This window comes from Manduca sexta, chromosome 7 (assembly GCF_014839805.1).
Source record: "Manduca sexta isolate Smith_Timp_Sample1 chromosome 7, JHU_Msex_v1.0, whole genome shotgun sequence".
NCBI classification, from domain to species: Eukaryota; Metazoa; Arthropoda; class Insecta; order Lepidoptera; family Sphingidae; genus Manduca; species Manduca sexta.
The window spans coordinates 9907301-9934368 of NC_051121.1; the positions used below are offsets into that span (position 1 = coordinate 9907301).

At 35.4% G+C, this 27068-nt stretch overlaps 1 protein-coding gene across 1 annotated transcript; it reads right to left on the minus strand.

The window, feature by feature from the left end:
• Positions 1 to 24657, minus strand: LOC115446071 (probable cytochrome P450 49a1). Its single transcript, XM_037447697.1, has 13 exons — positions 24537 to 24657; positions 21994 to 22120; positions 17583 to 17759; positions 7477 to 7642; positions 6140 to 6229; positions 5190 to 5306; positions 4964 to 5040; positions 3817 to 4012; positions 2883 to 3030; positions 2268 to 2431; positions 1543 to 1621; positions 565 to 768; positions 1 to 206 (listed from the first exon to the last, which is right to left on the minus strand). Exons 2-13 carry the CDS (start codon positions 22097 to 22099, stop codon positions 99 to 101), a joined length of 1632 nt encoding a protein of 543 aa, XP_037303594.1. The 5' UTR covers positions 22100 to 22120; positions 24537 to 24657; the 3' UTR covers positions 1 to 98.
• Positions 24658 to 27068: the final 2411 nt, after the last annotated feature.

Genomic DNA, 27068 nt, shown 5'->3' on the forward strand with positions numbered 1-27068 from the left:
CAATACATATTACATAAATCATCCGTACATTGGAAAAAAATATTATATTTCGCCCAAAAATTTACAATAACTACAACAAAACACCTGTCTATAGATATCTACCGTTCAATAAGCTTTAATCTGATTGGTCCATTCGGCGTATACATTGGATGGACGTGGTAATCCATGGACTCATGATGATACTCCATTTTGAAGGCTTGCACCATCTAAAAACAAAATAAAATTGTATTGCTTATATATATAATATTTATTTAAGGACCTCCAACGAAGGATACACGGCATATAGTAAAAACAATGTCGTATTTTTACAGCATTATTACAATCAACAATGTGACATGCCTGCATTCTGGCTTTCTAGGCTCAGGCTCTGGTCCACACATACTTAGCTTGTGTTGCAAAACACCAGGTCTTCAGAAATATCTTACACATATTATATTGTTGCAAGAATTTGCTAGTCCAAAATCTTTACAATCACTTCGAACAAGTACAAAACCTGAAGATACCTGACCAACATTGATGAATCTAAAGAAATAAATATCGTCTCAAAAGCCTCACAACACCCACCTTACAAATAATCGTGTGAATCTCAAGTTCAGCAAATCTCCTTCCGAGACACATTCTCTTCCCGAACCCGAAAGGTAGGGAGGCGAAGGGATGATGCCGCTGCGTGGGGGACCGCTGCAGCCACCGCTCGGGCCTGAACTGAGACGCGTCCGAGAAGTTATCCTCACAGTTGCCCATCACGTAGTGCTGGAATATCACTTGAGTCTGGAAGAAATTTAAACTTAATGTGTAAGAATGAAGGCTGCTTTTGCAATGCAACGATTACTTTTAAATTACGCTTTTACAATTGTACTTTGGCCTGTTCAAAATCGGATGAGGCTAATGTTATAAAAATTATTTAACAAATGTCTAAAGTTGTGCTAACATCAGTTATTACCTATAATTGTATTTGTTATTAATTATTTTAAATTTCTTTATTTCTGTTTTTTACATTTAATCTTGTATGCAATAATAATGGGGTTGACATTTCAATTTCGAAAAATACCCTTAAATAAATTTTAAAAAAAATGCGACGATAACCGTCACTGGTTACTTAGTGGCGAGGTGCTTAAACTTTTATATTTCTGAGATGTTCCTTAAGTTTTTATGAGTAATATAGTTGTTAGGATTTTATCAAGAACCTACCCTTTTGGATTACCTTTAGTTCTCTTCTTTCTTATGGCCATATAAATATAATATATTTACCAATCTACTTAAACAATATCATACTTATTGACAATAATTAGTGTCCAATATTACAAAATGATATTTATTTATTTAAGGACCTCCAACTAAGGATACACAGCATATAATAAATACAATGTCGTAATATTGGTACAATTAACAATATGACGTGCCTCTTCAATTATAGGAGACCACAGCAAGCAAATATTTATATTAGTGTGGGAAACGGAACGTGATTGTGGGAGTGAGAGGGATGTATGTTTTTGTCTCGGCATTATATCCCACATTAGTAATATTTATATATTAATTACTTACTCCTTTAGGTATGTTATAGCCGCTGATAACTGTGTCTTTGGTTAACTGACGTCCGTTTCCAATAACTACTGGATACATTCTGAAAAAACAAATACAAATAAAATTAACGATGTCCATCGATATTAGTTGCCGATCAGCGCCGCGTGAAAGATTTTCCTCTTAGATTGCTTCCCTTCTAGAATAAAGTTGCGCAAAATGTTAATTAAACTTCAAAATTTTATATCATATTCTATCCTTGATGTTAAAGGCTTTAAATTATGCGCAAAACATAAATTAAACATCATAATTCCATATATTCTATCCTTTATTCCTTTTAAGATACATCTATCAGATTGTTTCACTTTCGTTTTAAGGGATTTTATAAAATAAATAAAAAATAAATGTTATTTTAACTTTGGTAATTTCAAATATTTATAATGTGGATATTGTGTCATTCGTTTTACAATAAAAATGTCACAAAAATATTTGATTCTTTGCATCTCCTAGAGTAGGTACACATCATTTTAATTAGCAACCAACTCTATTAGCCAATTTAATAAGAAATATTTTGATAGTTAAAAATTTGAAAAAGACCTAAAGTAGATATTTTTATGAAACATTTCGTGTACGAAAATGTATGAATGAGATCCGGGCGGATATAAAATATATTCTACCACCAGCAAAAATTGAAAATTACAATAAATAATTGGTTGCATTATTATTCCTTAACACCCTGAGGTACCTACCTGAATACTTCCTTAACACATGCCTTCAAATACGGCATTTGGTTAATGTCGCCTGGCTTCATGGGTCTTCCTTGAAGTACTTTGGAAACTTCCTCATGAATCCTTTCTTGGACTTCAGGCCTCAAAGACAACTGATATAAAATCGATGCTACGGCGTTGGAGGTCTGGAAAGGAGAACATTATTATTAATAACTAGCTTTTGCTTGCAGCTCTGCCACGTGAAAACTGGTTTTCTCTTAATATACCATATTACATACAAACAAACAATAGACTTCATAATTATATAGGCTTTGCCACAATTTGCCGATACATTGTTGGCAGGCGTTCTTAAATATAAAATAGTTTTGTAAACATCCAAGATGTTATAACTTTAAAGCTACTTTACTGCTCTCGAAACGCTATAAATATTCCTACTGTTAAAAAAAGATTTTAATTATAAAAGAATAAATATTAGGCATTTTGAAAGGATTGTGAAAAAAATTGCGTGGTCATATGTAAAAATTCGCTGACTGAAGGACCTTACTTCCTCGTTTAAAAACAAACTCATCTTTTTATGACTTCCTTGTATTGAAAATCCTTGAAAGTTGGATAAAAGTGACAAAAACAGTCTCTCACCGTATCAATTCCAACAAGGAACATGTCCAAAGCCGCCACTGCCGCAACCCTCGGCCCGGCCGCCGTCACCAGATCCTGCAGCAGCGACTTACTGCTGCCGCGGGACCTGATCTCCTCCAGTGCCTTCTCTACGTGGCTCAGAGTTACACTGGCAAAGTTATGGAAACATGTTGGAATTAAGGATATTGTTAAGTAAGAAAGATATGAACTAAATTTTAAATGAAAATGGGATAAGAATTTTAGATACTATTCACAAAAGGTCCTAAAAAGCAGAAATTTTAGCTCTTGCCCAATGTTAGAAGTCTATAATATCAAGCCAACGAGTAGGCACCATTTTATATGAAAAACATTGAAACAATCCACTAAAGACTAGTTTTAAGCTATCTCTAACATACAGAGAGCAATTTTTGTTCTGCTATTTTAGCGGAAGAAGATAGGTTAACATTTTTAATTTAACTAGTATAATATGATAAAAAACGTAGGAAATCGTTGGCAGCGGGCAGCTTCCAACAAGTCGATCTGGAAATCTTTGGGAGAAGCCATGTTCAGCTACTGCTGTCTACTGACAGTCTGCGGCTGATGATAATAGTGGTGTTATGATAGTATCTAACAGTGGAAAAGGGTGATATTTTAAGTTACCCGGCACAACATGAAGGTACTAATGTGTATGAATGCGGTCTGCAAATAGTTTTTTTTTTTATTGCTTTGAATGACGAGACGAACGTTCCGTTCGCCTGATGGTAACCGATACGACCACCAACAAACAGTAGAAACACCATCCAATACTTTGAATTAAAAATATTGTTTGATATTGATAATTAGATTTTTATATAAATTTGAAAGGAAAGCCGATAGGAATCGAGTTATATGGACCCTTCGCCAGTGGTATCCAGATTCGAAAATTTATCGATGTGTAATATAATGTTATATTTACCTGAGGATAGTATCGAGCGCTGCTACATATCGTTTGAACATGGCCGTGGGGTACAGCCTCCACCACGGCGCGCGCAGTTCCAGCTCCCCAACGCATAAGAAGAACGTGTTCACAGCGTCTATCAGCCGCTGGCTCTCAGAGCCTTCGTTTGCATCAAAACAAGCCAGCCTTGTGTCGAGAGCTATCAGACCTAGAGCTAGAAGTAAATAACATATTGTTTACTAGCTGACCCGACAGACGTCGTCCCGTCTTAACTATGAATTTGCAGCGCGCATTCTGTCAATCGCTGACAATTATTTCAAACAATTGACAGTTTTATATAACTGTAAAGTAATAGTTTCGTTAAGTTTTCTTAAATTTTCTAATTTTCCGCGCAATTTTTTGGATTTTTTCTTTCATATAAACCTTCTCCTGACAATAACAAACACAACAAAAAAAAAAGTGAAATCGGTCCAGCCGTTCACGCGTGATGACGTGACCAGGGAAAATAGGGATTCCTTTTTATATACATAGATGAATTAAAAGTAATGTAATAAATATCATTAGTGCTAAAAAGGACGTCTACCCACGAGGTGGACAGATGGCCTATTAAAAGTTACAGGAGGTCGCTGGATGCAGACCGCTTTCATAGCTCAACTGGAAGTCTTTGGGGGGAGCCCATGTTCAGCAGCGGATATTCTGATGATTATGATGACTAAAAAGGCAACTCCTTTAAAGGCTTTTTTCGTGTTAAAAACTGTACATGTGTTAACCGGTTAACAATCGAGTAACATAAGGCAGATTTTAGCATAAACTATTTTGCTCTTCTATTTGGTAATGATTTAGATCAATTAGCAATATTTTATAATTAACGGTTATTATCCGGGTCTCTGCTTTTCATCTATAATTAAATAGCAAAAAGTGAATTTTCGTGAAATGGTAAGCGTAACGCCTGCCTATAAATAGTAGCAACATTATCTAAAACAGAGAATAAAATAAAGTGCCCTACAGGTACACAAGACATTTATGTTAAATACATTGTTTGTTCAGTCAGCCACAAAAGTATCTGTAAAAAATCAAAATATCAAACTTTTGTGTCCTTATCAACAATAGTTTTCTCTTTACTAATTTTAATTCAATAAAAAAAACATGATTGAATCATACTTACATTCTAATGACCATTTGTGAATTTCATTCAAAAAGTCGTCGGGCGTTTCGAATTTTTCATTTCTTATTTCACGGACTCTGTAACAAATTTAATATCTATCAATACCATACTGTAATATCAGCTCAGCAGTTTTCGCTGGTTATTAATTTACTTACTTTACTTTCCCTCTGACGAGGAAATATTTTTCAAATAATATTAATATCCCAGTAACAAGGGTGTGCCATACCTCTGTACAAAAGCATCTGCCACTTCTGAAACTGGCACGGTGTACTGTGCCGCGGCGCCTGCGCTTAATGCGACGCGCGACACCTTGGTTCTGAAGGCTGCCCAAGAGTCACCGTGACTGGAAAAATAAGATCAATTGTACGACTTTACCCTATATTACAACACGCATCCCTTGCCAGGTAAAGATGCTTTGAGCGACCCTTGAACTGATGACTAAAAGCAATAAAAGATTATGTACAGAAGTTTCCTGTGTAAAGTAGATAAACATCAGGAATCCGCCCTGTGGAATGGGGGCGTTTGGAGAATTCCACCACGGTATCCCCTGCCTGTCGTAAGAGGCGACTAATAGGGGCCACGAAGGGGGTCGTCGGCGGGCAGCAGGGGGCTGTCCACCCTAGTGCATTTCTGTGCATCTTTGCACATTTGTCGGTTGACCCCCGGGATGGACGGTAGTGTGTAGATGGCCTCACGCTGCCGTAGACGCCGAGGGCGTCCTTCGGTGCGCGGTAACAATAGGAGACGGACCGCAGGGCGGCACCGCGCAGGGGCGGCTGCGGTCGCAGACTAGACACTTCAACGTCAGAGGAAGCCCGCAGCCGTCCCTAATGCGCCGAAGAGGGCCACCGCGGAGTTTTAGCTGATAGGCCGTGCATAGGTTAAGTTGTACATAGGGTTAGGGACTCGGCCCGGCGGTCGCCCGAAGGTCGTCATCAAATCCGGGCGGCTCAACGCCGGGCCGTAAGGCACAGTTATCCCAGCATAACCGCTCAGTCGCCCCCCACGTAGGCTGGGCGGTAGTAATAAGGCACTTTTTCCGCGAAACCAAAAAAAAAAAAAAGATAAACATCAGGAAAATACTTTTGTTTTGGGCCGAAGGTTGCGTCAAAATGTGACGCACTTATATAAACCCGATAATTTACAACTTGGATAGATACATGCATTGCAACTTACACAGCAATAACTCCGGCACAATCTTCTTCGGCGCCGAAGAAATCTTTCCTCAATGTGTGTTTGTAGTAATTCAGAGACGGCATAGACGGTCTGTAATAAAAAAAAATATTTACTAATGTTACGTCATCATCATTATCATCAGCCTGTTGCAGACTACTGCTGAACATAGGTACTCCCTCCCTGAAGGTACACCACAAGGTTTATAATAATACAATAGTATCAGCCCTGTATTATATACTGTCCTACTGTTGGGCACGGGCCTCCTCTACTACTGAGAGGGATTAGGCCTTAGTCCACCACGCTGGCCTAGTGCGGATCGGTAGACTTCACACACCTTCGAAATGTCTATAGACTACTTCTCTGGTATGCAGGTTTCCTCACCGTTAAAGCAAGCGATAATTGACAAGTCTTGGTCTACTGCTTTATGCATCCAGTCGCTGCGGGCCCTCTTGTGCAAGACGTCCTGTCATCTTATGTTATATGTTGGAAATATAAATTTTAATTAACAAACTGGTCTATACATTGCGAAACCAAGGCCAATATGGAACATATTAGAATATTTGCAAGTTGTATATAAATTATTTCGGTGGACTTTACCTCTAAATAATCATCACACAAATATTTATCTCGAAAGAAGTAGGCAGAAGCGCATCTGGTGTTTCCAATTTCCACCGTGTGTATTCCGTATTATGATGTGATAGAAGGCAAACCTATCACCATGTCGAACACAAATTCCAGACTCCGGGCGGATACTGGGTACAAAAGCCCAATATCATTTTGCTCGACCCGGGGATTGAACCCGAGACTACAGTCGTGCCGTAATACAACTACGCCACAGAGGCAGTCTAAAATTACATCCAAATGCTCGTACTAAATTCAAACCCTTCTATTCACCCTATTCCTTTATTTCAAAGCCGACAGTGTAACCATGTTTCCTGATTGGTGAATGTTTTTTACTGCAGTTGAATCACGAGACTAGCATGCCGCTCGTCTAATGGTAAGAGATACGATCGGCCATAAACAATAGCAACACCATACAGTGCTATGTATAGGAGGTTAGAGTCTCTTGAGATCAAGTTCACTTGCACTCTAGGCTACGAATAAAGCATTAAAAATACAATCCATGCTTTTCAATCGTTTGGCACGAAAGGTGGTCGAAGATTTGATACAGCATTGAAGGCATGAATTGCCTACGCTAGGAATTGAACCAAGGGCTTTCTACTTCGCAGCCTTCGCTGTCACCAAACTCAAAAATCACCTATCACACCAAAACTAGCATATGAATTAAATGACGGAACGAATACACACATTAAATGTCTATATAAACTGATCCTTACCTATGTGGAGAGGAATCCTCTCCTCTAAACACCCTCTCGACCTCGCTAGCATCGAACACAAACAGCATGTCCGGTCTGCCCAGCAGGCCGGCCATCTTGACGCAGTTACCGTACTGCGCGCGCAGAGACATGCATGTCTTATCTATGTGTTCCACTGAGTAGCCTCCTGGAAAGAACATTATAATGTATTTTAGTTCATTATATAATATCAGCCCTGTATTTTATACTGTCCCACTGTTGGGCACGGGCCTCCTCTACTACTGAGGGAATAGGCCTTAGTCCAACACGCTGGCCTAGTGCGGATTGGCAGACTTCACACGCCCTCGAAAATTCCTAATAGAGAATTTCTCAGGTATGCAGGTTTCCTCAGGATGTTTTCCTTCACCGTTATAGCAAGCGATAATTCACAAAGAATACACACATAATTTTTTAGAAAAGTCAGAGGTGTGTGCCCTTAGGATTTGAACCTGCGGACATTCGTCTCGTCAGTCCGTTCCACAACCAACTAGGCTATCGCCGCTTTTTTAAGTTTATAATACAGCTCTATATGTTATAGGAACATAGTACTAAATATTATCAATGAAAAAAATATTTTAACCAGTATATATTTTTTTTGTACAAGATGACGAGAAGAGTTTGCCGATCGCCTGATGGTAAGCGATACGACCGCCCATAAACAGTAGAAACACGATCCAACACCTTGAATTACAAAGTATTGTTTAGTATTCCGCTGCCCTCGCCGTCCTGAGACATGAGATGTTAAGTCTTATTATGTCTAGTAGTTACACTTGCACTTGTTACTTACTAGTTAGAGTTAATGAAATAAAGTTTCAAAAATTAAAGTTAATATTTAGACTTTGCCTAACCTTTGAAGTATACAGGCGTGACCATATATTCATTTTTTATGTTACTGTCTCCAACAATATAATGTTATAATAAAAATAAGGAACCATAATATTAAACGATGTAGGAGTCTATTTTCTTAATATCAGTCTAGAGTAGACACTCAATACTGATTGAGATATTAAGCGTCTTGCGTAACAGTTTATAAATTGCCATATTTATATTTATAGCCTTCAAGCTATATACCTTCAAACCACATCCAACGACTTTGGAACAAATTTACATTGAACTCGTTTTATTTTCGATCTAATATAGATGTACAATTACAATCCATGTTTTCATTTCAAAAGAACGTGGGTAGATACCACCGCAATATCTATTTCTGCCACCAAGCAGCAGTATGTAGTCAATGTTATGTTACGATTTAAAGAACATTGTAGCCAATGTAACTACTGGACATAATAAGACTTAAAATCTCATGTCTTAGAATGGCGAGCGCAGTGAAATACCAAACAAAACTTAGTAATTCAATTTGTTGGATGGTGTTTCTACTGTTTATGGGCGGTCGTATCGCTTACCATCAGGCGAACAGCAAGCTCGTCTCGTCTTTCAAAGCAATAAAAAAACTGTATTCTATGGGTATTTTACCGATCTACAGTATCTGAGAGCCTACATTTATTTTTTTAATAAAATCTACAGTAACAGAGCATTTATTAATGATTAAAAAATTGTTATGCGATAACTTGCCAACCCTAGCAGGGACGCTTCGTAACCTTACGATTTCACTTTCATATCATGTTCACGACTCGTATCTTCCTATAATATTAAATTGAACACAGACACGACTTCGCGACTTTTCATTAGGTTTTACGAACTTCGTCCATGAGTTTTAAACACCTAAAATTTTGTAGCCGATATTAATGAAGACTTCAAGACTTTGAGCTCATTCTGCCTAGATCGGACTGTCAATAGCTAAAATAATTGAAATTTTTGTATAATTGTCAATGAAGATATTGTAACTTGGACTTTTCAATCGACTAATAACTCAGTCTCCCGTGACTTTAAAGACCGCAAAGTTTTCGAAAGATCGGCAGAAAATAATAATATAAAAACCGCAACAAAATCTGTAAAATAGTTTTAACTTAATAGCCGATAGGTTATCTATGAGCCGATATACCCATTGCAAAAAAAAATTATAAGGCGATTTTTTACACTCACATAATTTACTTCTAACATTCACAGAGCGTTATAGTTACCATTTCATTCTATATTTTTAAAATATATTCGTGCGTACTTACTTTTAGATTAACATAGATATATAGCCATACATGACATCATTCCATTTGTACAAACTTCGCATCATAATAATTAAAAACCCATCTACTTTCTGACCATTCGTGATATCCAGTTTAATAGACTCATTTCCTTTAATACACATTAAATATCCATTCCCTGTAATGTTACACCATGATCTAATGAAGTTCATTAAAACGCGCAATGGATATCGCGTCGAGTAGTCATGCATTTTCTCATTTCCCGTCAGAAGGTACTATTACATGAAAGTGTAATTCACGGTAATGAAAATTACACTTAAGGTAGATTGCGTTTTCACTCACTTTATAAGGGTTTCCTACGTTTAGCACTGCAAGGCGTATGTATTAAGGTTAATAAAAGCAGGTATATAAAAATTGCAGCATGATTTTTTTAGAAAGATAATCTGTACTAATATTATATAAAGGAATAGTCTGTGAGTTTGTTTGTTGGTAGGGGCTAATCTCTAGAACTACTGAACCGCTTTTGAAAATACTTTTACTAAAAGAAAGCTACCTTCATTGAGAGCTATATGGTATTTTATATCCGGGGAAAATATTTATCCCGGAAACAAAGTCACGCAAGCAGACCCGCAGGCCAAAGCTATCACACATAAAACACGTAAACAGAAAACACTTATCTAAAGTTATTAATAATTTGTTATTGCTCGCGATAACAAACCTGTAACTTTACTTCGTTAACACTAATTCCAACTCAATATCATATTTAAAACCTTATCTTGCGTAACAATATTGGCGTCCGTAAATAATACTATAAATTAATGCGTGTGTAACACGAGGATTGATACCAAGGGTAGTGAGAGGGAAACCAAAACCGTAAGTCGTAACATATGGCAACTAACAAATAAGTTCAGCGCAGCGCAGTCTAATTAGTAGATTTTGATACATACAGACTGCCTCGGTGGCGTTGTATTGCGGCACGACCACTGCTCAGAGGATACGAGTCGAATCCCGGGAAAGTGATGTTCGTGCAAAGTGATGTTCGAGTTTTCTTAAATATCAGCTCGGAGTCTGGAATTTGTTCCCAATGTGGCGATAGGCGAGACCTTATATGGGATAGAACACACTTGGCAAGTAGTGGCTGCCCTGGTTTCACCTCTACCTACCCTTTTCAGGGTATAGTCGGGATGAGTTTTTAAAAAAAAATATTGTTACGGTCAAATTCGCTTTGCCTATGAATTTTCTGTGTCTATGGGTCAGCCTTAAAGACTTTTTTTTTAATTTTCTCATTTTATTGGAAAGGCAAAGGGTTTTAGCCCATACAGGCTCGTCATTAACAGCTATAAAGATTGGTGACATCTGTACAACACAGAAGCAAATGGCAGCTAAAGTAGTAAACATTTTTTTTCTATGTCATACTGTCCTGCATCACAACATGTGTTTAGTCTTCCTTGCATGTAAGTATAGGGTGACCATATTTTAAAATATTTTTGAGAGAATTCTACTAAAATTTAAACTGCACCAGGTGTTAGGAGAAATTTTCATTTTATTTTGTAAATTGTCTATAAGAAAGCTTTTGTTGATTAACATAAAAATTGTATAGAAAGCGCCTTGTAAAACTGGTCAATATATTTTTGGAGGCAAAAACAACAAATTTGAATGTATTTGCATCATTTTACCATTTCAAAAGAGTTGGGACTTTCTTTTCCATAATATGTTAGGATCCGGTTCGCAAACTACTCAAGAACAGGAAACTGTTTTTAAGCAATTCGTCCATTTAAGTTACCATAATACTGTTCATGGGATAAAAATATATTGTAGCACTTAGTGATAATGAAGCTCCAGTAAAAAAAAATCATCTTAAAATACACACTCACGCCTTTTATCATCATCAGAGCCGCAATTGGTTTCCAACTTTTCACCGTGTGTGTTCCGTCCCATGATGTGATAGGAGACAAGCTTATTAAGTACCTTATCAGACACAAATTCCATACTCCGGTCTGTCCGAGTTGGAAAACCTGATATCACTTTGCTAGACCTGGAGGATCGAAATCGAGACCTCAGCACTGCAGTCGTAAGATAATACAACTACGCCACCTAGGCAATTCATCTTTAAGTAGTAGCTTAATATATTGTTCCTATATTGCTGTCAAATCATGCTTTTTCACTGATGGTTGGATATTCGTTAATAATAAACGCAGAAACTACTTAATGTATTTGGTTTAAATTTAGCACCCAAACAGAGCAACCATGTATTTCGGTAATCTTCCAAAAAAACTACACGGTTGTAGAGTTGTTTGTGTTTTTGCTGGTTATGTATGGGAGTCACAACTCTAGCTATAATGAAGCTCCAAAGATGGCACTGAATATAGTATGTATTTCAAAACTCCAGAGTACGTTTTATTAAACGTGGCGTACTTAGATGGTAATAATAACAAATCGTAAGACGTACTAATTAAACAAAGGCGCACATTGCTTTTATATGGGAGGTATGGTGTGACACAGCGTTCTCGCACAACTACGCACGTGCACTTACATAGCTGCGCAAGTGCGCAAGTATATTTATTCGGAAAATGGATATTCAAGCAATCACCGTTATAATTAAAAAAACTGAAGATATATTCGGCGAAAGAACATAGAGGCGAGCGCAATAACAATAAAAAATAGGATAAATAAAAATATCCCTTGTAAATAAAACGTGTAGCCACCGTGCCCTACGAACCGTAGTGTTGTTTCGTAATAAAGGAAACATGTTGCGTGCACCGGCTCCACTTAGATTCCACACTCATGCACATTCTTACAACCTAATTATAGTTTTGTAATTAACTAGTTTACTAGTTTCGTACTTAGCAAATATACCAGCTCTTATATACTGCCCTACTGTAGCGTGCGGGCTTCCTATCTTAGTCTAGCACATTGGCCTAGTGCAGTTTGACTAATCAATACAAACTAGAAATAACGTTATCATCCTCATTCTGATTCTATTCCAATATAACGTTAAGATAAAAAACTACGTATGTTGCAGTTTGTGTTAGATTTTTCGGTCGCCTATTTGACATAGATTTTCTGTTAGGACCAAATCGTGTCAAACGCAAACCTATAAAAAAAGGAAAAAATCCTCAACCTGGAAGTGAAACTTAAAACCTATCACTTCAAATTCTACCACCTATATGTTACAAAAAAGAAAAAATCGTCAACCTGGAAGTCAAACTTAGGAGTTTTCAGTTCACAATCGTACCAGGCCAAGGAGGCGCCACAGGTCATTAACATCAGCCGAAATTATATGCGCATTGAATCAAAACCACAGCCTTGTACCACATAGTTTTTCGTAACGCCGTGACGAGCATTAGTTATGCCGGCATCGTAACGGCACTTACGAAAACAATGGCATATGTTATTACAATGTAATTACTGATTGCCTTCTGTATGTCCTTGTGCTGTGTCGGTAAGCGATGCTCTGTTGTTTGTTTCATCATCATCATCATCTCAGCCACAGGACTGTTGTTTGTTTGGCTATTATTAAAGAGTTATAAGATTTCTAGTGCGATATTAGCCAGTTAGAAAAAAACAAAACACACATCAAGTATTTATCCCCGAAGAGGTATGCAGAGGCGCAACCAGGGCACCCACTTTTCGCTAAGTGTGTTCCGTCCGTGATTTGATGGGGGGCAAGCCTATCACCATATCGGACACAAATTCCAGACTCCGGGCTGATACTGAGCAGAAAAACCCAAATATAATTTTCTCGACCCGGGATTCTAACCTGGGACCTCAGAGCACTACCGTTACGTGCATGCAGTACAACTACCAACTGAGGCAGACAACACCTAAATATCGTCATTATATAATAAAGAGATATTAACGACATCTCAAATGATATCAGTCATAGTTATACATATAGACCGGATATTAGGAAGATAGAAGAAGATAGAAGAAGAATATATGTATTTTAAAGTTTAATCTATGATAAAAGCTTTTAGTAATAATTTCTTAAAAATAAATAACCTCTTGATCATGACTATAAAATATGAATATTAACTGACGTAAACTTACGAAATAATCAACACGAAAAAACAGCAATTAACCTTGAAGCATAACAACGAAATAAAAATAAATTTAGTTTATTTAATATGCTACCTTTGTTGAAAAAAAAATATTGGCAGAACAATCGCTTCTTACCCTTTCATTCACTCATAAAATGAACACAAAGAAATATTATGATGTTTTTTGAGTATCTCATTTTTATTTTTCATTTTGCAGCGATTTTTTTATTAGAATTTACAATTATATCGCCAAAAACCTTAACACATAATACGATGAAATTTGACGAAATATTGATTAGCTGCGTGATGCGTCTCTGCTCTACCAATGAAGGTTTCAGGCGTGAGCTCATGATATATTTACTTGACATGCAACCGAATACAAATCTGTTACGCATATTGCATAAATCGAGGTCTTATTCGTAATAAAATTGTAATATAATTACCCACAACAGTAGCTGAACAAATCCAAGAATCCAATTATTGTGCTGGTTAAAATTTTTTAAAGTGTTTAATTTTTTAGATAAAAAAAGAATATTTCAATTGATGTTAATGTTCAAATTTATTTAGGTACATTGCACGTATTGCTAGTGTACAACAAAGTGGTAGGTAAGCCGTTTACATACACAATGGGTACTTATCAAAACTATCTATTCATAAAACTTCAACATCTGGAAAATAATACCTAAAATTTAAATAATAGAGCTTAGTTTTCAACAATTTCTAAACTTGAATATTCTTTGCGCTTATGTAAAGACCGCTTAAATTATATTGACAAGGAAGAAGTTAAGGAAAAATTACTACTTTCTATATCTAAAACAAGTATCATAATGCCCGGTTTACTCTGCACTGGTCCTTCACACCGGAACATGGAAGATTTTTTATACGGACTCTTTAAAGTGATCCCGCTGCACCTGATGTTAAGTAGAGTGGGGTCAGATAGAATTTTGACTGACGAGAGATCACCCCACGGCAGTCGATACAATTATGCCGGTCTGTTGGAACCGGATTTATACAGGCTGATCCCGAAATGCACTTACGTGAGCCACTGTGGCGGTTTTTAACACCTTGTGTACGGTGGTCGCTATCCGGGCGGATATAATATTATCCTACCACCAGCCAAACCTAGTTACTTGCACTACCCTGCTTAGTGACTAAAATAGACTAAGCAATTGTGAAACTCTAGCATACAGGGGAGAATCCGTATCAAATAGCGGAACCTCGCCCCCCTCTGTCATTTTTATTACAATAACCTGTAGAATAATTATATTTAAGTAATTATTGCGGAAATACGTACATAATTTGTAACTATGTGGAAAGAAAAAAAAACTAGCATACCAAAGACCATATAGATCAGATTTACACCAGTCTTACCAAAGCTAAACACTATAAGCGAAAATAAGTACATCTTTTGTAACTCTTCGGAAAGAAAAAAAAACTTAGCATACCAAAGACCATATAGATCAGATTGACACCAGCATCGAAAGCAAAACCAACGCTAAAATGGTTTTAAAAATCGTGAATCATTAGATGCACAAATGTCTAGGCAATAGACCTTCACTCATGCAATTAGTCTCAAGATGGCGAGTATTTTTAACAACAAACTGAAAGGTCAACAACTCTTGCGCAATTCAAAATCTTACATCAGTCATTTCGAGAATCACGAACATTCAAACGCCAGTCTAAGTTCACATAATTTGAATCTTCAAAACCATTTACAAAAATAAGTAATTGCGTTTTCACTAGACACGTAATATTCTACATTGCTTTCATGTTTATTATAGTAATTTAAGTGTTGAAGAAGATTGTAACATGAAATACGGGAGATTGTGTCTAGGTGATATATGTAAACTGCCTTTTTGAAAATCGAAATTTTATACGTGCAAAGCGAACTGTCAATTTAGTGATAGAATTTACTAAAACTATATTGGTTATCAATTATATTTCAGTCAGCTTAACAGAAGTATAAATACAGGGTCGATACGGCCCGGCAGTCTCAAGTTCAATCCCTGAACAACCTTTCACTTTTTGAATTTACAAGCATTTATTATCGTTCGTTTTATCATTGTCGGTTGACCTCAAAGAATCCTGTTTACGTAAATACATGAGAAACATAAAACCTGCCATACCGGATACAAGCAGATGGGTAAAAGACCTAACCTTTTTTCATTGGGGTTCTCAAAAGTGGCAAATTTAATACAAGTTTTGGCGTATTTTATTTACCTACTATTATAAAAGGCACTTTGTGAAGATGTTTGTTATAAGTGAACGTAGGAACTGCTTAACGTATTTGGATGCAATTTGGCATATTGATAGAATATATCCTGGATTCATATAGGCTAAGAAAGGAAAGTATACTGTTCTCACAGAACAGTTTATAACGCGAGCGGATTCGCGGGTAAAATTTAGTTGTCATTAAAAACTTAAATGCATATAAACACATACATATTAATTTTGTTGCCTCGCCAAAATTACGGATTACAAGGTTTTCTGCGACAATACTTTCAAACAGTGACCCCAAAAAAAGATCGCGACTTCAATACAGAACTTTTAGCCTTATTTATTCGTAAAATTGTAAAATTTTGTTAAGAAAAAAAACATGCACTTTTTCCAGAAATTATCTCACCCGAAATACTTTATATATTAAAAAGTAGATATATGTCGTATGAAACTTACAAACTCTAACCTTCAATAAAATTCAGTAATGATAAACGGACACAAGTAAATTTCTCGCTGCGGTGAAGACTTCCGTAACACTTTTTCCGGAAATACCGGTATTTCTTCCGCATACTGGTCACCGTGACTTTAATGGGTAGGTAAAAACCCTGCACAAGGTCATATTGGCATTGCGTTAATAAATGATATTTAAGAATAAAGAACATTTTCGCCAAAAATTCCAGATTTACTTTTCTGACTTTTGTCATTTTATTGTTTAGTTCGAATGTGGCGTGTGCTTATATTTCTGACTAAAAGTGTGATGTTGCCGCTAAATTCTCTTAGAATATTAGTAATTACATTAGGACGCGTAAAATTAACATTACTTTTAATTAAATAGTATTTTGTTAAAAAACTTCCGCGTTTTTATTTTACATCTACTGTTGCAGTAAGTCATTGCGAAGTGTTACTTCCAAGAAGATCAGTATGTGGTGTCATTTAGTAACGGAATGTCAACATGATAGTACAACCCTCAGTACAACCTCTACGTTTAAAAATACGAATACTTAATCAAGAAATATCGAGTACTGTAATAAATAATATGCCTTTAATTTACGAATACTTAAAATTAACGATCTTTTAATTTAAACCCTGGTACTCAAAATACAAATATTTCTATGGGTTGTAACTCTTGTATCTGAAAAAAATGCTCTATTCACTTTTTTACTAAACTCATTAAATAAAGTTAATAAATGAAGATTTTTTTTAAACCGACCATTTGATTTGTCGTTTCGATTTCAAAATGACTATTAAAAGGCCTCTGCTGAAGTTGACAAATATACCTCTCTAGCACTTAATTCGCCAAACGTTAGTAATGAAGATAATAACAGATTTCCGGAAACGTTTAGATGCGCAAGCGCCGGCCTTTTTATTACGAAACGTACTCCGACCACGCACAATACTACATACGATTATCGTGTTAAATCACATATTTAATTAGAATTCGTATTTATTTTCTTTAATTCGCAAAGATTTTTTTTATTACTTACGTAGTCAGATCAACAGGGTTTTCTACAAATATTTCAAAAAGGACATAACACCAAAATTCTTGGTTCATAGCCAATAGGCGCCAGATAAATACTATTTTTTTTTAAATATGGCGATGAGTGAACAATCTCTTTATTTGAAGTTTATCAATACCCAAATGACAAACCCAAAAACTACTTAATACAAGATTTACTTGCAATAACTTTACCAAGCAATAAAATATCAGACTGCACCATCAAATTAAACTTACCAATATACGGTGTGAATCGCCACGTGTTCCCGAGAAACGGTAGAGGCTTCGGGCCAGGCACTTCTTCCCAAGACTTCACTGGCGGAGAGACAGTGTCAAATAACGATGTATCTATAGCATGAGTGGATCTTGAACGCTGCCCGTGGACTGGACACGAGCGGGATGGAAGTTTGTTACCTGACGAAGGAGATTCAGTTAAGTATATTATATACATATTGTTACAATAAAAAATATTGTGAGGATATTTGTGACACTCTTCTGCTATAAAATCACTGAGCGTTTTTTATATTCTCACCCAAAAGAATTTTATCATTTTTTCACGTGGAAAATATCCATCTTTTATTTCCTGTGTTTATCTCTCTATTACTTACTCTATGGTCTCTATGGTCTTCGTTCTTTACTTGTATGCGTCCTTTCCAAAAGATCAACAATATTTTTTCATTTGCTATCTTAAAAAAATATTACTTTTTATTTTTTCTTGCTTTTTATGTTTTCATTTCGGTATTTACTTATATAAAAAATGTAACAAAATACCACAGGTCGGATCTTTAGTTGCCATATGACATTCATAGAGTGCATTACATCTACATATTTTGACATTGGCAAAATTACCGATGTACAACGGTGGAGCCACAAACCCAAAAGAAGAAGAAGAAGACACTGAGCGTTTGACAGATCGGGCAGTTGGTCGTGGATAGTCGCATTGAGTAATATACTACGTAAGATAGTCGTAGCGATCGGTTGGATGGTGAATTATTGGCGAAAGTATTTCTGTAGCCAGCGATAGTAATTTTTATTTTTTTAATCTACTCGCTTCAGTTTCTAAGAATATATTCTTTTTTATATGTATGCGGCAAAGTGACTCCACTACACCTGATGGTAAGTGGAGTGGAGTCCAATAGAATGTCGATTGACGAGAGATGACTACCCCCTCCCTCTGTTGGAACAGGATATACACAGGCTGATCCCGGAACGCGACACACGTGGGCCACTATGGCGGGTTTTAACACCTTGTGTACGGTTGTCGCTATCCGGGCGAATATAAAATATATCCTATCACCAGCAGACTTATACTTCTTATATAGCAATGGATATTATAGCAAAACAAAAAGTAGGGATGAAAGGAATGGGTGGGTTGCCGTAGAAAAAAATATGTGTGTCTAAGCAAAAGGAATTAGATGTAAGATGACATTGCTTGACCTACAGTAAAGACCCACAAAAGTACTACAGTAATGCCAAAAATCATAAAACTATATTAGGTGTATGCCTCAGTGTTTTGTTTCATCTCACATATTACGTATTATTGAGGAGATTCCCTTTCTTAGAAGTCTCTTAGATTGATGATTTAAATTTGTTAGTAGAAATCATTTTTGAATCTTTAATATTGTGCTGGTTGTTGACTGTTACAAAATGTAAATAATAACAATGTATGCTAGGTCATAGATTATTAATGAAGTTATGACTGTTATAAAATTATTTCCTATCGATATTTCATCAGTTATTATCTCTGTTTACCCCTTCCATATCACAATAAAAATTCAAATCTCAGTAATATTCTTTACCTGGAATTACACTATATTTAAAATACTATCTTTAAATCACTGTATCTACTGTAGAAAATGATTCGAACAATCTAATGAACTAGAATTCCATAGATTTTATCAAAATTGGTCGATCGTGTTGATGGAACATTAGATTTCTAACATTGTACATTGATTACGAAGCAAAAAATACTGTTTAAATTTTAGATATGCTTTCTTTTTTGTACATTTGCCAGTAGGTACCAGAATGAGAACTGAACCAAAATTGAAATAATGATTAATCATATATTTAGTACTTTTAGTATATTCTCTCAAGAACTTTATTGTCCATGAATTACAGGAACTCTGCAGGGTCATATTGATTTTGCGTTAATAAAGGAATCTCATACTTCTCTTTACTTCTGCTAACACTGAGCCAAAAATCCATGAATAACGAATATTTTCACAAACATCCCGGTTGCACTTTTGAGATTCTTTTATCATTTTGTAGTTTAGTGAAAGTATGGTATTTGTGGGTGTATTTTTGACTGAAAGTCTGATATTGCTTTTTATTGATATTTATTTGTTCGACTCTTCGCTTTTTTATTTTACATCTAGTTCGAATAACTTATTATAAAGTGTTATTATAAAGCAAATAAGATTAAGGCTTTATTCCCTAACGCAATGTCAAGGACCTCGTATATTCAAAAGAGTACAGATATTCTAAAGCAGAAGTCATCATTAACTCAGTATTCTCATAGCAAATATTACCACCGAGGACGAATTCCGAGATTTGCAAATTTTCGATAATCGAATTCCTTTCCTAAAACCAACTCCCTTCCTTTAAGGGCAGTACGCAATCTGACTATTTTGTTTTAAGGGTGCTGATGGATGGCGAAGATCACTTTATTTGATCCACTTGATCATTTATCAGTTCATGCTATACAAGAGACATACTCCAGAGAAATCGTGTGAACGCTACCTACGAACGGATAGCAATGGTTATTGAGAAAGAGGGCATCGTTATGAACCTCCAACAATGAATTCTACAGGCAATCAATCGACATGCATTGTATACCTGTGAAGCGCACGAAACTTTTGCATCGCATACATTATTCATGAGAATGCACAATTTCACAAATTTTTGGCCAAAGAAATCAACTTGAATGAGGCCTTACTTTTGAAAAATTTAAAAACGATGTCGATTGAGGTCAAGGATCATTCGGACCTCGAATAATAATTTTTGATCTAATAAAAATCGTAACGAATTTATTAAGGACAATGTCGAAAACCCAAAGTTATGTTCAACACAAAGACTCGTAACTTTTAACAGCACGTCCGGAGAGAGTTTTTCGATGAAGTCATCATTTTTGTGACACACAAGTGCATTCTTATTTGACAAAACAGGTACAAAAATCAACCCGAATACATCGTTACGATCTGTTTATCTTATATTTAGCATAATTGATAGATCTAAACATTGATCATTCTAAAAAATTATCTATTTTTTTTATTTTTTTTATTCCCTGAAATAATTACACAGTCACTTTATAGTCTAGGTCTGTCTTCAAAAGCCCTGTCACTGTTTTAGAAATATAGGCATTTAAGTACCTTTTGTTTTTCATGGCAAAAATTCTCTTGAATCTCCTACCTGAAAGTACCTAACACTATTTCCCTACGCATGATATAATATGATGCGAATTATCTCTCATAGTTGATACACACTTCACTCACCATCAGGTGCAATTGAGGTATACTGCGTAAAGAAAATAAATCCTTATATCTTCGTCATCATTATACTATGCGAAACAAAATGGAATGAGGTGGATATTACATATAAATTTATTTTATTGTAGTTTATTTTAAAATGGAACGGACTGCCGAGTCCAAGGTCTGCAGGTTCGAAGCCCAATAACAGTAGCAGCAGTGAACAGAAAATAATACGAGGCAGGTATTATTGTAATTAAGCACTGTTAATTTTGAAAGTATTTTTTAATATATAAAAATATATTTTTAGAAATGAATGACCTCCGATGGCGAGGCTCAAGACCTGAACTACCGGTGATTAAGAATTTAAAGTGTGAAATCACCTTCCAATATTATTATTATTATCTTATTTCATACTCCCTCTCTCTACGAGTTTGCCATTGAAGATTATAGTTCCATTCATTTTTATCTGATTGTTTACCAAACTATTGTCTCAGAGTTTGTTCTCAGGCACTATTATTCTTTACGCCACCGCCATTCTCTTAGACTTCAATTCATTTATTTTATTTATACTAGCTTTAACCCGCGGCATGGCCTCGTGAGAGTTTTTCTAAAATAAAATTCCCGCTATATCTTTTCGCGGGATAAAAAGTATCCCAACTTAGTATGCCTACCTCCCTGGGTAGGCATACTTTTTATCCTGGTCGGGTCCCTACTCAAACTAACACCATCAAAAATTTCATTGAAATCCATTCGGTCGTTTTCAAATTTTAACTCTGCATTCGAGCTGACAGACGCGGCAGGAGGCTTTGTTTTATAATATGTAATGATTTCTGAGTTTCGACCTGAGAGACATGTCTCTTCTTCGAATAGCTTACTCAATGGGACTATGCTATTGGAAGTTATAAGTAATATTTCTACTCTTTATAGACGGTATTTACGCCTACATGACGTCGTTTTTAGGGCAGGTATGAGAATCTTTATTCATGTCCTTATTTATGGAAAAAAACCTGTCTGTAATATGCTATGCAAGTCCAGCCTTATCCATTCAGTGGAACTTTATAGTTGCTCTATAGTTGCTAACTATGCTAGCCTATCTCAATCAATATTCACCAACCCAGCTCTAGAAGTATTTTCAGACAATGTGACTTAAAACAAGTGTTATAACTAAAGGTATTTCTTACCAATTTCAATTCCATCTGATGCTTGATAGCAGGGAGGCGTTGTTGATATTGCTCTTGATGAGATATTCTTGATGGACCATTTCACCACGCTCACTCTACTTCTCATTCTGCTTCAAATATCTTCACCCTGAAAGGATCATTGCATTATGATACTTAACTCCTTTTCATGACAGCGAAAAATGCGTTAAATCTATCGTCACTGGAGGGATGAGTGGAACGGTTAATTTGGTTTTATCGGTCTTATAGCCTAATGGCGACCCTCAGGATTATAGCATCGTCAGAGCGAGCATGAGCCAAGACCTTTAAACTATATACACACAGGTATACCGAATAAAACCCTCGGTAACCTTATTCAGCGCATACGAGACCACAATGATATCCTGTTGCACTAAGGTAACTGCGCGGAGCCGTCTCTGCGCGATCTTGCCTTACGGCTAGTCCTACTTGATAGGGATTTAAAGAGCCCCCGAATTCCGAGAGACGCTGTTGATGTCTACGAATACGGGAGGCCAACCACTCGCATTGTCATCCCGCGGTCGCCTCATTGGAGTAGACTTACGGTTCAAAGTACAGTAAAGTACCACGAGCTGTCCTGTGCAATGTAATTCAAAGATCTGATTGCCATGAATGACCAGTTAGTAGATACTGTGCTTCCAAAAATAATGACAGCTGCTCTTGATTTATCATCAGTCACAAGATGTCTACTGCTGAACATAAGCCTCCATTCTCGACATGTTGGATGGCTGCTTCATCTTTAAACCTTTATCAAATCCTCTGACTACCTAATTAATACAAGTATAAAATCCAGTTTCTTTACATCCTTTAAGATAAAGTGTTATAAAACAGAGGAATTTCGACCGACACAACTAACAAGACACCATAAAAACTGGTTTACACGCCTACTATTTTTCCTCATACATTTTAATATCGGGACGGCCACTTACGAACAAACGATATTAAGACATGATAGTTCCTGGAGCATAAACATATGTTTACAAATATGGTGTTATTCAATCAAATGCCACTCACAATTACAGTTGTAAATAAGCTGTTGAAAGCGTTAGGAAATGCAATGACGGAAATAGATGCTGCGTATTAAAGATTTTGCATATTTTATTGATACTAGCTTATGCTCTTATGCAGGATAAAATTCCCACCAAATATCTAGGGATAAAATTGAGCCTATATCTTAAGTTAAACTTCTAGCTACGCATCGTTTAAAACTGCATTCAATTCCATACTTTAGTTTTTGCGTGATGCGTACAGTTTTGTCTGTGTGCAAACATGCAGACAGACAAAACTGTTCTTTTGGCTGCTGTTGCTCTAATAAAGACCTCCATCTCGTCCTCTAATATTAGTGTAACTTCAATATTTATAATGTGAATAGATCGGCCTAATACAATTTTATTATATGTAATGATACGGCTTCTTTCTTTCTATAATATCTGTCAGTAGGTATTTAATATGTATTTTTGTAGCAATTTTTAAGAAATACGTATTTCCGCAAACACTTTATTCGCTGCACTCCACTTATAATTAAGTGCTGCGTATATTGTCCCGATATAAAAACCTTTTTGTTTTATTTATAGTACGTAATGAGTTGTCCGTCACTATTTACGCAACTTTATAATCCTTTTATTACTCTTATATAGTAAAATATATCTAATATTACACACAAAATATGCATTTTCAATCACTGTTTACACAGTTCTTTCATATGATTTAGAATCCAATAATTAATCTACACTGTATATGTACAAATAACACTAAAATTTGAATCACAAAAATAATAATAACGATGGCCTTGAATGACTTTTAGATTGCGAAATTTTGGTCTGAAAGCGCCTCAACAAATCCGTTAGACCGTGACATCAAAAGCAACAAAATCTCAGACTACACCAACCTGTTTTCAACCAAAAGTTTTTTCAACATAAAAATGTATTTAGGCTTGTGTCACATTGCGGCCTACTAAGTCAAATTTTTATTAATTAACAAACGAAAAACATTTCGCTATAACTTTCTTAGAGAGTTAATGGGCAATAAAACTAGTGATTCAGTTTTTTTTTAGGTTTTTTTAGACCGTAGCCAAATTCTTCACGCAAGTTATAAGTTGCAATTAATATTGCGTTACCATAACAGTAATCGATTTATTTTTTTTATAAAAATAGTCGCCAAATAAACTTTTTTTTTTCTCCCACGCACAAAAAATTATGTGGTTATTTTAAAACATATTTACTCATACTTACATACTTTGTAATATATTTTATTAGTGGTAAAAAAAAATATTATAACTCTGAATGATTTACTCAATAAAAAAAAATCGCATACCAATTTAACAGGATGTAAATATAATAACAAGCGAAAATTTTAAGTAAAAATGTGTTAATGATACGTCATTTCTTTCCCAAAAACCCAGCAAACCCAGTTAGCATTTTCTTTGTACAATCATTTAAAAAAATATTTTTAAACAGACAATAAAAAATAACGCAAAATTATTTTGAACAAACATCGCGCGTGACTCATTAAAAAAATACCTTACTTACCTGTTTTTTCCTTTTCAATGTATAATAACAACCAAAAAACTTTCACGGTATTCACAAATTTTATTTCACTTTTGCTGTCTGTACACCCTTAAAGCGCGCCGCACAGCGACTGAACCGCTTCCTTGGAAATGAATTAGGTACTGGCTTTCTGCGAGCGCGTTTCCATTGTGCTCGATGTCGGACGAAGATTTTAGCTTCAAGTTTAAGAATCCATTTCTTTATGAAATGGAACATTTGCTGATGGAAGGATATATGTATCGGTTTGAGACAGTGGTACTAACCCGGTCAAGCTGGCTAATTCATATTTACAAGCTCAATAGTTCAAAAGTGACATATGAAGTTTGTTTAATAATTTTATGACGTCACATCATGGCCGATAGCGTATTCAACTTTCCAAATTAAAAATCTTAATTTAAATTGAAATATGCAGCCATCTTACACTTTTACTAATTTTAATAGAAATATTTTAGTTTCGAAAATTTGTCTGCAGAAAATACTTATTTATTACGTCAAATTTAATATGCGTCGAGTAACCAATGAAAAAAAATGGCTGTAGGAAGGACATATAGTATTTTTTTAAATATTCCTGCAAGGATTAAAAATATTGTTCATAAAGAATTTAATAAGTCTATTTTTACAGAAGTATTTAGCTTTTACAGAGATAATACAATGCAGTCCGTAATATTATTGATTATTTATTTTATAATGTAAGTTAGATATTAAATTTAATCCAAGTGTTTTAAAAAAAAAATGTTTTTATGTTTTTTGAAATAGTTAACTCTAAATAACTTCTTTTTATCATAGTATACTAATCCATTAAGTATTTTAATCGTTATGTTTTATACCGATGAAATATGAGTATTTGAGTAATTTATTTTACCAATGCTTACTTTAAAAACATTTAGTTTCGCAGGAGCAATTAACAAAAATAAACTCGCATATTTATGAGAAAGTAATCGTTTTTAGAAAACAATAAATAAGAATACAAAATTTGAATGCTATACCCTTGCTCAGCGAAAACTATTATGCTAGCCTGTTTTAAAACAACATGCACTTCACGCCTGTATCCTGGAAAGGATAGGCAGAAGTACAAATAGGCCACCCACTTTTCGTCAAGTGTGTTCACTGTTCACGTCAGCCTGTATTCACATTTTCCTTGACTTAATATATTATTTAAATAAAATTGTCGTGACATATTGGACACCATTCTAACGTTACGCACTGACACCGGGCAGTTTTCTCATCGGAGCGGGTTTAGTACAAATCAATGAGATCGAAAGTGCCCACTGTTTCGAGCCGAGACTAATCAACCCGACAGCGAGACATCCATTCAATATAGGTTAATAACAACTAGATCACTTTTTAAGCTGGTCGTGTTGCACTCGAGTGAAATTCTTGCAAATAAAAAATAAAAATTAATCGATTCAATACGGTTGATAGAAGTGCGTAGGGCCGATTTGCGCATTAATTTACCGTTGTTCGTTTATGTTCTATTTTTAAAAGAAAGAATTCAAATAGATGAATACTTTTTTTCTTTAGATCTTAACCACGGAGGTTTTGACATTCAATTCCAAAGAGTATACAATGTTTTTAGGTTTTTATTCGTTGTGTCGGATTTATGTAAAAATACAACTCTTTATTTCAATGTTTTTTTTTTAAACTTGACTATGTCGTTTTGCCATTTATTTAAATAAAACTGGTATGCTCTCTGGATTCTTGTTTTTCGCACAGTGGTTATCAATTTAGCTATATATGATATTTTAAAACTTCAATAGTTAAGTACTAGAAATAATGTTTGTAAACTTCTAACCATGTGCGTTCAATAGTTAGTAGTGACTTTCTATTTCATTACACATAGTAGTGTTAATTATTTGGACAATATGAATGAACGGAATAGTGTGAATGGACGTTCCCAATGTCAGTCATACTTGGTTATGTAAAGCTTTGTAGTTTTTTCTAGTTTCTTCTTTTTTCTTTTTTCGAATATTATTTAATCAGGTTGGATTTCCGGAAAAGAGCACGACGTCTGACAAACAAGTAAATAATTTGCTCTATTCGCAGTATTTCTTGTTTTAAAATTCGATTCCGATTTAAAAGTAGCCATAAATAGCCATAAGCCAATATAAAACTCATGAACAATGTATTTTTCGATAAGTAAAAGAATTTCCAAAATCAGAACAGTTTCAGAGATAAGTACATTCGAAAAAATCATCAATCTTTATATGTATATAATTATAGCACACACAATTCATAAGCTCCTAAAATTTCTGTTTCATAGTACTGTAGTCTCTTGGCAAGAAGACGTCTGCGCGTTGCCTAAGCCATAAACAATTTAGGATTGACATTGCTTTATATAATGAACTTGCGTAAAAGCCATTCGCCATTAGTACAATGGAGATCACTACCGCATTAGCGAACATGCACTGCCGAGCAAAGAAAGTACTCTCTCTTGCGCTCACTTTAGTGTTGCCAGAAATCCCATGTTTTGGAATGTCCCATTTTTTGGAATAATTTTTTTTAGCTGTCTTGAGA

Excerpts from the sequence above, each read along its gene's own strand:
- LOC115446071 (XM_037447697.1), bottom strand. The coding sequence starts at position 22,099 with ATGAGAAGTAGAGTGAGCGTGGTGAAATGGTCCATCAAGAATATCTCA. Across the intron at positions 6,230-7,476 it reads GAGGATTCCTCTCCACATAG|ACCGTCTATGCCGTCTCTGA; the intron begins GTAAGGATCAGT and ends TTTTTATTACAG. Across the intron at positions 4,013-4,963 it reads TCACAAATGGTCATTAGAAT|CTCTAGGTCTGATAGCTCTC; the intron begins GTAAGTATGATT and ends ATTTACTTCTAG.